Raw genomic sequence first — 13,009 nt, 5'->3', positions numbered from 1 at the left:
TTCTCTATCCATTCGTTTGTTGATGGGCACTTAGGTTGTTTCCAACTCTTTGCTATTGTGAACAAAGCTGCAATAAACATGGGTGTGCATCTTGTTCAGCATTTTGAGGAAACACTAAACTACCTTCCAGAATAGTAATGCCATTTTACAGTCCCACCCATAGTGCATGAGAGTTCCAATATCTCCACATCCTTTCCAACATTTATTGCTTGCTTGCTTTACTACTTCTACTGAGATGAGTTGTTTTGTTTTTCATCTCTTTGATTACCAATAATTTTGAACATTATGAACGCAAACATTTCATATATTTGTTGGACATCCTAGTGCCCTCTGTTGTGAAGAGTCTTTTCATGTCTTTTCCTCTTTTTGTAATTGAATTATCAGTCTTTTTCTTGTGAAAGCCCTGTAGTATTCTGTAAACTTTAATTTTGAGACCTTTGTCTGGAATGTCATTGCCAAATGTTGGGTGGTTTTTTTCCCCCAAATCTGTGGGCTTTTTTTCCACCTACTGGAAAATTTTTTTTTACCTTATTTTAATAAGGTTCCATTTGTTGATCTTATGCTTTCCTAGTCCCACATTTTTTGCTGTATTTGCAAGCCTAATTATGTCATAGGCTATAACTTTTAAGTTTGTTCCCATTTCCTTAGGTCTCTGATCCACCTTGAGTTGGTTTCTCTGTATGATGTGAGACATGGATCCTGTTTCCGTTTTCTGCAGGTTAAAATACGAGATTTTTATTCAGTTCTTTTTGTCCTTAGAATCAATCCTGCTGAGGATATAGTTTTTCTCTAAATGCTTATGTTACCAATCTAATATACAGTTAAGGTCATTTGCTTGTGTTTTCAGTTTTTAGAAACAACTTTTTTCTTTAGTTTTATCTTTTCAAAATTTTAACATTTACATAACTCCAAAGTCAAAACCATATAACAGTATATTTTGAGAATTTGTTTTTAAGAAAAGTATTTTATTTGGCCTATAAGTAAAGAAAAAGAAAGGTGAGAAACAAGAGTTTGCAGTTAGAACAATGTCTATATACCTAAGTCCTTATGGAGAAATCTTGCTTCAGTTCTTTTCACTTGCACCTCATTCCTTTTAGCCACCTATATGTTGTCAGGCGGGGACAGTCCTTGGAGAAGGACATCATGTTTGAATGAGTAGGTCAGCACAAGGGAGGAAGAACCTCAGAGAGATGAATTGTTATCCATAGCGTTTCTATGACTCATCATCAACTCAATGGCACATAACAACAACATACAGAAGTTATTCCATTTTTTGTTTATCCTTTTGTGTTTCTATAGGCAAATATATGTGCATATTTGTATTCCCCTACCATTTTTTCATGAAAGATAGAATGCCATCTATATTGTTTTGACTTTACTGCCTTTTACATTCACCAGTACATTCTGAGATTACCCCTATGCATAAAAATACCATCTCTCCTTCTCTTCCCTTTTACCATGTTGTAGAAGTTTTTGGATGTGCATAGGGATTTGATTCTTAGAGATCCCATTCATCTGTTTTATCCTTGCTTGGTTGTAGGTTTTTCAGGATGCTTGGAAGACTATTGATGTTACGGACTAGTGCTTCTAGGATTCTTCCATGCTTTTCTGTAATGATGTTTATAGTCCTGATTTTAGTCCTAGGTCCTTGATCCACTTTGAGTTGGTTTTTGTGTATGGTGTGAGGTGTGGGTCTTCCTTGAATTTTCTGCAGATACTTTCCAATTTGCCAACACCGTTTGTTAAAAAGCCTGTCGTTTCCCCACTTAACTGATTTTATCTCCTTATAAAAAAAATCAGTTGACCATAGGTAGATGGGCTGGTTTTTGGATTCTCAATTCGATTCCGTTGATCTATGTGTCTGTCGTTGTACCAGTACCACACTGTCTTGACCACCATGGCAGTGTAGTGGGATTTGAAATCAGGGAGTGGGATGCCTCCTGCCTTGTTTCTCTTTTTAAGGAGTGCTTTGCTTATTCTGGGCCTCTTTCCATTCCAGATGAAATTGGAGATTGCCTTTTCCATCTCATTAAAGAATGGGATTGGTATTTGTATTGAGATTGCATTAAATGTGTAAATAGACTTTGGTAGTATTCTCATTTTCACAGTACTGAGTCTTCCTATCCATGAACAAGGTATATTCTTCCATTTCTCCAGGTCTATTTTTGTTTCTTGTAGTAATGTTTTGTAATTTTCTTTGAATAGGTTCTTTGCCTTTTTAGTTAGATTTACTCCCAAGTATTTAATCTTGTGATTAACTATTGTGAAGGTTATTGTTTTTCTTAGCTCCAGCTCTGTATTCTCTTTGCCACTGTAGAGAAATGCAGTTGGTTTTTCTATGTTGATCTTGTATCCTGCCACTTTGCTGAATTCGTCAACTATGTGCAGTAGTTTTCTTGCTGAGTCTTTAGGGTTTTCTAAGTATACTATCATATCATCTGCATAGAGAGAGATAATTTTACCTCCTCTTAGCCAGTTTAGATACCTCTTATTTCCTTCTCTTGTCTTACTGCTATTGCTAAGAAAGACTTCCAGCACAATATTTAATAGGAGAGGTGATAGTGGGCATCTTTGCCTAGTTCCTGTTCTCAAAGGGAATGCCTTTAACCCCTCTCCGTTGAGAGCAATGTTGGCGCTTGGGTTTGCATACATACCTTTTACTATGTTAAGGAAATTTCCCTCTACTCCTATTTTGTTAAGTGTTTTAATCAGGAAAGGGTGTTGGATTTTGTCAAATGTTTTTTCTGCATCAATTGATAGGATCATGTGGTTCTTGTTCTTTGCTTTATTTATGTGATGAATTACTCTGATTGTTTTTCTTTTGTTGAGCCATCCTCGCATTCCTGTTATGAATCCCACTTGGTCATGGTAAATTATTTTTTTGATGTATTGTTGGATTCTGTTGGCCAGGATTTTATTCTGGATTTTTACATATGTGTTCATGAGAGATATTGGCCTATAGTTTTCTCTTTTGGTGGTGTCTTTACCTGGCTTTGGTATCAAGGTTATGTTTGCTTCATAGAATAAGTCTGGGAGAATTCCATCTTTTTCTATATTCTGAAATAGTTTATGTAGAATTTGTGACAGTTCTTTGAATGTTTGATAAAATTCACTTTTTTGGCTGGAAGTTGTTTTATTACCTTTTCAATTTCTTCTTTTGTAATGGATCTGTTCAGATGTTCAATTTTGGTTTGTGTCCATTTAGGTAGGTTGTGAATTTCTAAGTATTTGTCTATTTCCTCTAGGTTTTCATATTTGTTTGAGTATAGTTTTTCTTAAAATTCCATTGTTAGCTCTTTTATTTTAGTTGGTTCTGTTGTGACATTGCCCGTTTAATCTTTTATTCAGATTATTTGTCTTTTCTTTCTTTTCCTTTGTTAATTTTGCTAGTGGTTTGTTAATTTTATTGACCTTTTTTAAGAACAAACTCCTAGTTTTTTTGATGGTTTCAATTGTTTTTCTGATTTCTATTTCATTTATTTCTGCCCTAATTTTTATAATTTGAGGGTTTTTAGAGGGTGTCAGGTTTTCTTGCTGTTCTTTTTCAATTTGTTGGAGATGTTGGGTTAGAGAGCCAGTGGTCATTTTTTTCTGCCTTTTGATGTGTTTACTTATTGCTATAAATTGACCTCTGATTACTGCTTTGGCTGTTTCCCAGAAGTTTTGGTAAATTGTGTTTTCATTGTCTTTTGTTTCAAGAAACTTTTTAATTTCATATTTTATTTCTTCTAGTATCTACTCATGTTCAAGCAAGGTGCTGTTCAGCTTCCAAATGTATGGTTTTTTCCCTCCTTTATCCTCTTGTTATTAATTTGTAATTTTTTAGCATTGTGGTCTCAGCAGGTGCTTTGTATTATTTCTATGTTTTTTAATTGATTGCTGCTTGCCTTGTGACCTAAAATGTGATCTATTCTCAAGAATGTTCCATGCACATTGGAGAAAAAAGGATACTGTGCTCTTTTGGGGTACGTTACCTGTGAGGTCAAGTTGATTTATTGTGTGCTTTAAGTCTTCAGCATCTTTGTTGAGTTTCTTTCTGGTAGTTCTATATTTTCTTGAAGAGTGGTATATTGAAGTCTCCAACTACTATAGTGCTGTTGTCTACTTTCTTTTCCAATTTTGTTAATGTTTGTTTTATATATTTTTCACCTCTATCAGGGTTTAGGGTTGTACATAGGGTCACTGTGAGTCACAAGTGCCATGATGGCACATAACAACAACATCATTTGGTGCATAGATACTCATTATTATTATGTCCTCTTGTTCTATTGACTCTTTAAGCATTATGTAGTGACCTTCCTTGTCTATTGTGATGGTTTTTGCACTGAAATTTATTTTATTAGAGATTAATATCGCTATTCTTCCTTTTTTCTGGTTGACATTTACTTGATATATTTTTTTCCATCCTTTTATTTTTGGTCTTTCTTATCTTTACTTTTCAGATGTGTTTCTTGCAGACAGCATATTGATGGATTTTGGTCTTTTATCCAATCTGCTACTCTTCTCTTCAGTGGTGCATTTAAACCATTTACATTCACTGTGATTATTGAGAGGCAAGGTTTCATTGCAATAATTTTGTTGAGTTCTTTTTGGTGTTGTTGATAGTTATATTGGTCCATCCTGCTTTCTGTGGCACCTCTGTAAGAAGGACATCTCTTAGTGTTTCCTGCAACACTGGTCTTGTTTTTATGAACTCCCTTAAGTTCTGTTTTTCTGGTAATATCTTGATATCTCCTTGATATTTGATGGACAGTTTTGCTGGGTACAGTATTCTTGATTGACAGTTGTGTTCTTTGAGTGTTCATTATATGTCATTCCACTGTCTGTTTTGTACTGCTGAGAAATCGATACTTAATCTTATTTGCTCTCCCTTATAGGTTACTCTTAGCTTCTCCCTGGCTGCTTTCAGAATTCTCTTCTTATCTTTGGTTCTGGCAAATTTGATTATGCTATGCCTTGGTGTTTTTCTTTTGGGTCTATTTTATATGGTGTTCATTCAGCTTCTTGAATATCTATTCTTTCATTGTTTATTATGCCTGAGAAGTTTTCTTCTAGTAATTCTTCCACAAGTTTTTCTGTGCCTTTACTTCTTCTTGTTCTGGGATTCTGAATATGTGTATGCTATTTCTCTTTATGGTTTCTCACATTATTCTTAGGTTTTTCTTTTCCCCCCCCCTTTTTGATTCTGCTTTTTGTTCTAGCAGATCAGTGGTGACAATTCTTTTATTTCACTAATTCTGTGTTCCATCTCTTCAACTCTGTTCATGTGTCCCTCCATCATGTTGACAGTATCTGAAACATTGAACCTCATATTTTGGATTATGGTTTCTTGTTTTTCCTGAGCCTCTAATGGCTTGTTTGTTTTATCTGCATTGTTTTGGACTGTTTTTTTTAAGCTCCTCCTGGTTTTTGCTTGCAGTGTCCTGTACTTCTTTGTCTTTCACGCATTGAAAATATTCAATCATTGCTCTCTTAAATTCTGTGCCAGAAAGTTCTATCAGACTTTCTGGCTTCAGGAAATTTATTGATACTGTGTCACTTTTTGTGGGTGACTTCTTGCTTTGGGCTTGTGTTGAATGTTAGGTAGCCTGCCTCTTATGTGACATTGCTGTGGTTCAGTTCTTCATGCCTGAGGCAATAGCAAGTTCTTTGTCTTAAGTCACTGCTCCAGAAGAGTGGAACAGCTACTATGACTGTGTTTCTCTCTGAACTTCTGACCCAAGGGTAGATTTGCTTCAGTTTGGGAGAGAAAAGGCCTTTGAACACAGCCTCTTCTGTCAGACAACTGTTGCAGCTAGGCCAGTCCACGGAGCTCCAGGCTGTAGTCAGTCAATTGACTGGACATGAGGAGATGCAAAGTGGAGCATGGAAACACATGCAGGGTGGGCACATGCACAGATGCACACAGGGTAGGCATGCATGTAGGGCAGGTGCATGCTGATGCATGCAGGGTGGGCATGTGCAGGGACCTGAATGGAAAACCACGAAGCCTTGATTTTCCCCTCGAGGACTGGGTCTGATGCCTCACTTGTGCTCCAACTATCTCATTCCCTTCTGCTTGATCTTTAGGGGTCCCATGTAGTCCAGTAAAACAATAGTGATCCCCATAAAGTACCTCACTCAAATTCCACCTGTCCTTCTTGCTCCCAGCGGGTCATTCCTGGTGGGTCACTCCTGGCAGGTCGTTCCCGCTCTGAGTCAGCGTCACTGTCAACTCAGTTCACTCTTTTTTGAAGGTAACCATCCAATTCTGCTAATGACATGGTGGCTGCAGACAACTGAAACTACTTATCTTTAATACCTTTGGATTCTTACTGGCATTTAAAATGTCTTTCTAGATCTAACACAGAGAATTAGTGTTCCTCTTCCCCCAGTTTTTTTCTTTTTATTTTTTTCTCTTTTTTAAATTGGTTTACTTAAACTCATATACATGTGTTTTACACTGTTCTTCATTCATATTGTGTTTCATATAATCATTCTCATGCATTATGTTTTATAAAATTAATCGCCATTCAACCTTGCCAATCATTACCCTGTTTTTTCACCCAGATCCTTCCCTTTTAAGTCTGATACCTGTAGAAAAATCGAAAGAGTAACAGTTACCCATATACTCTCTTAATCTATTTATAAATTCACATGTACACATTAAAATCTTGTTAACAATGTCAGAAGGTAGTATTCTTTTTTATCATGTGAACTCTTTAGTGTATGGATAAATTTGCAATCAAGAGAATCCTCTAATTGGTCCAGTATTTTTGTGTGGAGCAGTCAGTAAACATTATCTAAAACAGCAGAAAATATCATAAATAGTCCATCTTCAAATTTTAAAAAGAATAATATATTTTAAATGATATTATTTTCTTTTTAAAATAATTTATTTCTTTTGTTGTTTTTAAAATGATACATAGCATAAAATATAACAATTCAACATTTTTGTTTGTTCCATTTAGTGATATTGAGGTGTGTATCTATTCTAATCCTCTTTTCCCAAGTTGTTCTTCCTCCCATTAACGTAAATTCGCTGCCCCCTAAATTTCCTTTCTAATCTTTCGAGTTGCTCTTGTTAGTTTGATTCTGTCTAGATAGACCTTAGCACAGCACAATGCTCAAGACTGACTCTCTTTATTAGTTAAGCTAAACTATTACTTGGTTTTAAGATGGCTTGAGGAGATATTTTTGGTTTAAGGTAGATTTTCTTAGGGCAATAATTATAAGGTCTCATCCAGCATCCATTGATCCAGAAATTCAATCTACTGTGCATTCTCCCCACCCCAATCAAGATTCTTCTGTAGAAACTTTGACTGGTCAGTAGTGTGGACAACCATTATCCATTTCCCCTGATTATCCACCAAAGTTGTTCGTGGAGGAAATTAGCTGCCCCTAAACTTATCTACCCCTAAACTTTATCTTTGCTTCTCTTTAGGCCAGCATTTGTAAATCCACTTGTCATTGAAAGCCCAGAGGAAGAAGAGCTCTTTTCACAAGGAGAATGTATGTTAATTTGTTTATTATAAGATATTTTCAATTTTTTTTACTTTATTTACATTAATTAGACTGCAGAAAATATTTTTAAATATTTTATATGGACTCTATACCTTCCGAGGTCTTATTTATACAAAGAATTTATTGAAGTTAAAAAATCCTTTTTACCTTTTGCTCTGTAAACCAAACCTATAGCCATCGAGTCATTTCCAACTTATAGCAATCCCATAGGATAAAAGAGAATCACCCCAAAGGGTTTCCAAGGCTATAATCTTTATGAGAGTACACTACCACATTGTTCTCTTCTGGAGTATTTAGTGGGTTCAAAACAGCAGCCACTTTGCTTGGAAGCCAAGTGCTTAAACACTCTTGTCATTAAGGCTCCTTTCTGCTCTACAAGGTCCCTATTTTTGTTGAACATATTATATTTATTAAATGAAATATTTTTTAAAATAATTTTTATTGAAGTGGAAAAAACATCTTTAATGAAATAACTCCCTGTCAGAGCTCTAGTTAAGAATAGTGGCAAGTAGACCACACTAACATAATTCCCATCTAAAAGCAAAGATTCACTGGAAGTTTGGTGTAGCCTATACAGCTGCCTCTTGGATATGTATGATTACCAGTGGGCCTTTTGAAATCTGGAAATAACTGTCATTGTAGGATCTAAGAGACCTCAAGCCAGAACCCTCCTTTGTTGTATAGTGAGACCCTCCTGATCACTGCTCCTTTTCATTTGCCCACATTCCAGTGAACAAGGGGAGAAGAATTGCTTTCAGCTCAACATCATTACTGAAAGTGGCCCCCAGTGCTGAGGAGAGGACCACCATCCATGAGATGTTTCTTAGCACGCTGGATTCAAAGTAAGTTAGGATGGTGACACTGCACATTGGGAAAGTATTTAAATACTGCACTTCTTCAGAGCCACACTTGCTTTCATGAATGTGTTAGGAGTGGTTTTCAAGTTTTTACTTTTCAGCAGCAAAAGCATGGTGTTAATGGGGTTTAATACATCTTGATTTATACAGAACCATAAGTTTTCGAAGTCGAGTTTTGCCACCTAATGCAGTATGGATGGAAGATTCAAAACTGAAGAGCCTGCAAATTTGCCATCCTCAGGTATTATCATTTGGGGCACGGGAGGGAGAAATCTGAGTAGGATACTGTATGATAACAGGATTTGATTGTGTTTGTAGTTTTCGTTTGAGATTTATTGCACCTTTAAACTGACTTGCATTATCTGCCATTAGTTCTTTTTTCTGTATCTGAGGATATCCACAAGTTTTTATTTCTTAGTATTTCTTTTATGTCCTATAGGAACGGAACATTTTCAATAGGATCTTTGGTGGTTTCCTTATGAGGAAAGCATATGAACTTGCGTGGGCTACTGCCTGTAGCTTTGGGTGAGTTCTTTATAGGTAGTCCAACTTGTGGGAGGTAATTTATACCAGCTCACTGATATGAAGCATTTTGGACCAGTCTGGATGTGATGGGAATGTGTTTTGTTTTTAAAGAATAAACACGATAATAATGTCAGCTAGGTTTGATCTTTGCTCTGACCTTGTGAGTTAGTACATTAAATGGCTATGGAGAGAAGGAGGTGCTATTATATGGAAGGGCAAAAATAGAGTGATTTGGGAACACATCTGATCTCAGTGGCATCTTTTTCCATTACTCTTGGTTGGCTGTTATGATTTCTCCTTTCTCTAAGATTATTTTTGTTCATGTTTGTTATATGTAGCTAGCTGTTAGGATAGAATAAAGATCTTCTGAATTTTGTAGTGGCCAAACATGACTCCTTTATTCCAAATGCTTTTTCCAACTAGTGGTTCCCGACCATTTGTAGTAGCAGTGGACGATATCATGTTTCAGAAACCTGTTGAGGTTGGATCACTGCTGTTTCTTTCTTCACAGGTAGGTACTGACAAGAGATGAAATATGTATGTGTATTTGTGTGTGTGTGAGAGAGAAAGAGAGTGAAAGAGAGAGACAGAGAGAGACAGAGAGAGATAGAAATAGATGATAGATAGATAAATTTGGGCCTAGAAGAAAAGTTTCAATATCCTCAAGCCATTGTTTCTCTTACAGTTACCTTTTTCCCCTCTTCTTAACTATATTAATTCTATTGTCTTTAATTTTTAAGGTATGCTTTACTCAGGACAAGTACATTCAAGTCAGAGTACACAGCGAAGTGGCTTCTCTTCAGAGTAAAGAGCACACAACCACCAATGTCTTTCATTTCACATTCATGTCAGAAAAAGAGGTTCCTTTGGTTTTCCCTAAAACATATGGAGGTAAGTAGCAATTATTGTTTGTCTCTAACAAAGGGGAGAACTTAAGAATTTCTTTTCTTTTAAATTTGTTGTAAAAAGTATAAAAGGACCCATCAGCATAAAAGCATATCTTTGGGAGATTTTGCTTTTGAGCTTTTATAGCCCTAAATTAAGCCAAAGATAGCTCAGGGCCCCCAGGGAAGCAGTTACTATTCTGCCCAATGGGCTGTCTGAAGAGCTACTATTATCTGCAAGCAGCTGTTGGTAGTTAAAGACTGACCCAGACTTTAAGGAAAGGAAAGAAAGAGAAATTGTGGCCTGTTCCTCTGGGGACATTGTGTACTTCCTGGTCTAACAGTGAATCTCTATATATGAATTTTCATTCTCATTGCTGTCCTGTTGGTTCATAGTCATGGACTTGTATGATGATTTTCTAAGGTGCTGCAAGTTTATCCAGGGTTATCTTTCTTATGTTTCAGAGTCCATGTTGTATTTAGATGGGCAGCGGCATTTCAATTCCATGAGCACCCCAGTGGTCTTGATGAGAAAGGATTACCCAATGGAATCGTAGGATTAACGAGACTTCTTGAAAAGCAGCTGACCACAATAACAAGTATTTAATGAAAGCTTGACCACATATTTTGGTTTTATTGTTATTTTCTTGCTCCATAAAGAAGAAGAATGTATTCTGGTTTTAGAACAATCAGAAAAGCAGAGTGAGGGAGTTGGCTGGGTGAGGAGAGAAAAGCGTTATTAAATAATAAATACTTACAAAACAATTTTGTTGTGATCTTATCAGATTGGACTCTGTCTTCTAAGTTAGGTTGCTGTACCTTTTTATACAGTTGGACACATTCTTTTTTTATGCTTTTATTGCAACCACTTGTAAGAGTTTTTCAGCCAAGACCTTGGCATTCTTTAAGACATATCTTTGCTACATTTCCAAAATCTCAGCAACTCTACATGATTGTAATCTATTTTGCTCCTATATTTAGCCCCATTTTTCTTGTTGACAGAGGAAAGATGAAAAATTTGGGCATAGGGATTCAGTCAAGGATCTTGTATATGAAAAGGCTTTTGGGAAATTTTAGATTGAACGTCATACCACTAGGAAGTGCTTAGAGATTATCTAAATGAGAAAGCAAAAAATCATTTCATCCACCTCTGCTAAGGACAGGGCAGGATATATCTGATTAAAAAAAACAATAATAGCTGCTTATGCTTACCGTGTACCTAGGTACCTTAAATGTATTACTTATATGACTTCTAACAGTGCTATGAAGTAGGTTCTGTCACTCCTTCATAGGGTTAGATCACTCAAGAAACTAAAGCACAGAGAGATAAAGTGGCTGCCTCAAGATCCTACAAATGCTAGTGCTGAGGTTAAAGATAAGGTAGTGTGGTCTAGCATGTTTTTGACCTGTACACTGTACTGCTTTCATGGGATCTACCAAGAGAGACCATATCCAATAGAACAGTGTAACCTAATAACACAAAGGGAGGGATTTCTGTTGGTTAACAGCCAAAATAAGAGTTTCTTCCTTGATGGGATGTTATTCAAGTTAAAGCAGACAGAAAACAGTCTATATCAAAGAAAAAAGCATACTCTGAAAAAAATGCTCCCAGGAGCATTGTTTAGTTTGGATTCTAGATCAGTGGCTACAAACTTGACTTTACATCAGAATTAGATTAAAATCCCAGCAGCCTTCTTTAATGAAATAAATGGAAGAAAGAATAAGGAGGGAGACCTCTAATAGCTAAAGCAATATTGAAGAACAAAGTAGGAGGTTCCACACTTACCAGTCTTAAAGTTTATGATACAGTCATAGTAATCAGTATAGTCTGGTACTGATTTAATGGTAGCAGAGACTAATGGAACATAGTTGAGAAACCAGAAGTAAATCTATATATCTTTGGGCAGCTGATCTTCAACATAAGGGTGAAGTCTCTAGATAAGAGAAGAAGCAGTCTCTTAACAAATGGTGCTGGCAAAATGATATCCAGTTACAGAAAAAGGAAGAATAATTATGATCTTTACCTCACACCATGCACAAAAAGTAACTAAAAATGGATCAAAGACCTAAATGTTAAAACTATAAAGTTTCTGGAAGATATAACACAAGGTCAAAACTAGAGGAGCAAATTTTGGGCATAAATAGTCATCAAACAAAACTAAAAATGCATGAATGACAGCAGATAGACAACTAGATTCTCCTAAATAAAATGAAATATGTGTACTCATCAAACTGTAAAAAGATAGCTTACAAACTGGAAGAAAATATTTTTCAATGACATATCTGATAAGGTTCTAGTCTCTAAAATAATGTAGAAAACTTCAACAACTCAATAGCAAAAACTCAAACCAATCAAAAAAATGGGCAAAGAATATGAACAACTATTTCACTAAAGGGGACATTCAGATAGCTGACACATGCATGAAAAGATACTTGAAATCACTAACTGTTAAAGAAATAGAAATTGAAACTACAGTAAAATAACTATTTCATCCCTACAAAAATTGCAGTGACTTTAAAAACCACAAATGCTGGTGTGGCTGAGGGTTGCAGTAGACCTCACTGGTGGCATTGTAAAATAGTACAACTACTGTGGAACATTGTATGGTGCTTCTTCAAAAAGCTAAAAACAGAAATACCCTATGACGTAGTCATCCCATGCACATTTATGTTCATTTGTATTCAGGATGGATGAACAAATAGTGGAATGTTGTTGTTAAAGAATAATGCGTTCGTGAAACAGCATAGATGAATTTGGAGGACAATCACAAATAGACAATCATTGTGTGATCTCCCTATTATCAGAAGAAGAGATATACACAGAGAAAGGAAGATATTGGAGGATTACCAGGGAAGAGAGGGAGAGGAAATAACTACTTTCTAGATGATAGATACTTGCTACTTTTGGTATTGGGACACCCAGTCCCAAATAGACCAAAATAAATGATACTAAGAAGTACATTTTATTGGCGAGCTCTGGTGGCCTAGTGGCAAGAAGGTCTACTGCAATCCCAGAGGTGCACAGTTCAAATCCACTAGATGCTCTGCTGGAGAAGGAGGAACAATCTCTGTGAAAACTAGGCCAGGAGCTGATTGTGGAACAGACCACCAACTACTCATATGCAAGTTCAAGCTGAAGTTGAGGAAAATGAAACCAAATCCAAGGCAACCAAAATATGACTTTGAGTCTATCCCACCTGAATTTCACAACCATCTCAGGAACAGTTTTGAGGCCTTGAA

At 36.2% G+C, this 13,009-nt stretch overlaps 1 protein-coding gene across 1 annotated transcript in view; it reads left to right on the top strand.

The window, feature by feature from the left end:
* ACOT9 (acyl-CoA thioesterase 9) overlaps positions 1–10,326 on the top strand; it is a 38,155-nt gene extending 27,829 nt beyond the window's left edge. Inside the window, exons 8-15 of the mRNA XM_006885074.1 lie at positions 6,070–6,086; positions 7,424–7,491; positions 8,234–8,345; positions 8,511–8,601; positions 8,800–8,885; positions 9,309–9,396; positions 9,626–9,776; positions 10,235–10,326. Of these exons, the coding sequence (XP_006885136.1) occupies positions 6,070–6,086; positions 7,424–7,491; positions 8,234–8,345; positions 8,511–8,601; positions 8,800–8,885; positions 9,309–9,396; positions 9,626–9,776; positions 10,235–10,326 (705 nt within the window). The remainder of the gene's footprint in view (positions 1–6,069; positions 6,087–7,423; positions 7,492–8,233; positions 8,346–8,510; positions 8,602–8,799; positions 8,886–9,308; positions 9,397–9,625; positions 9,777–10,234) is intronic.
* The last annotated feature ends 2,683 nt before the right edge of the window (positions 10,327–13,009 follow it).

Source organism: Elephantulus edwardii, unplaced genomic scaffold (genome assembly GCF_000299155.1).
Source record: "Elephantulus edwardii isolate Elephantulus edwardi_28Jun2011 unplaced genomic scaffold, EleEdw1.0 scaffold00040, whole genome shotgun sequence".
NCBI lineage: Eukaryota > Metazoa > Chordata > Mammalia > Macroscelidea > Macroscelididae > Elephantulus > Elephantulus edwardii.
Note: the sequence above shows the minus strand (reverse complement) of the source record. Positions and strands in the feature narration are given on the sequence as shown.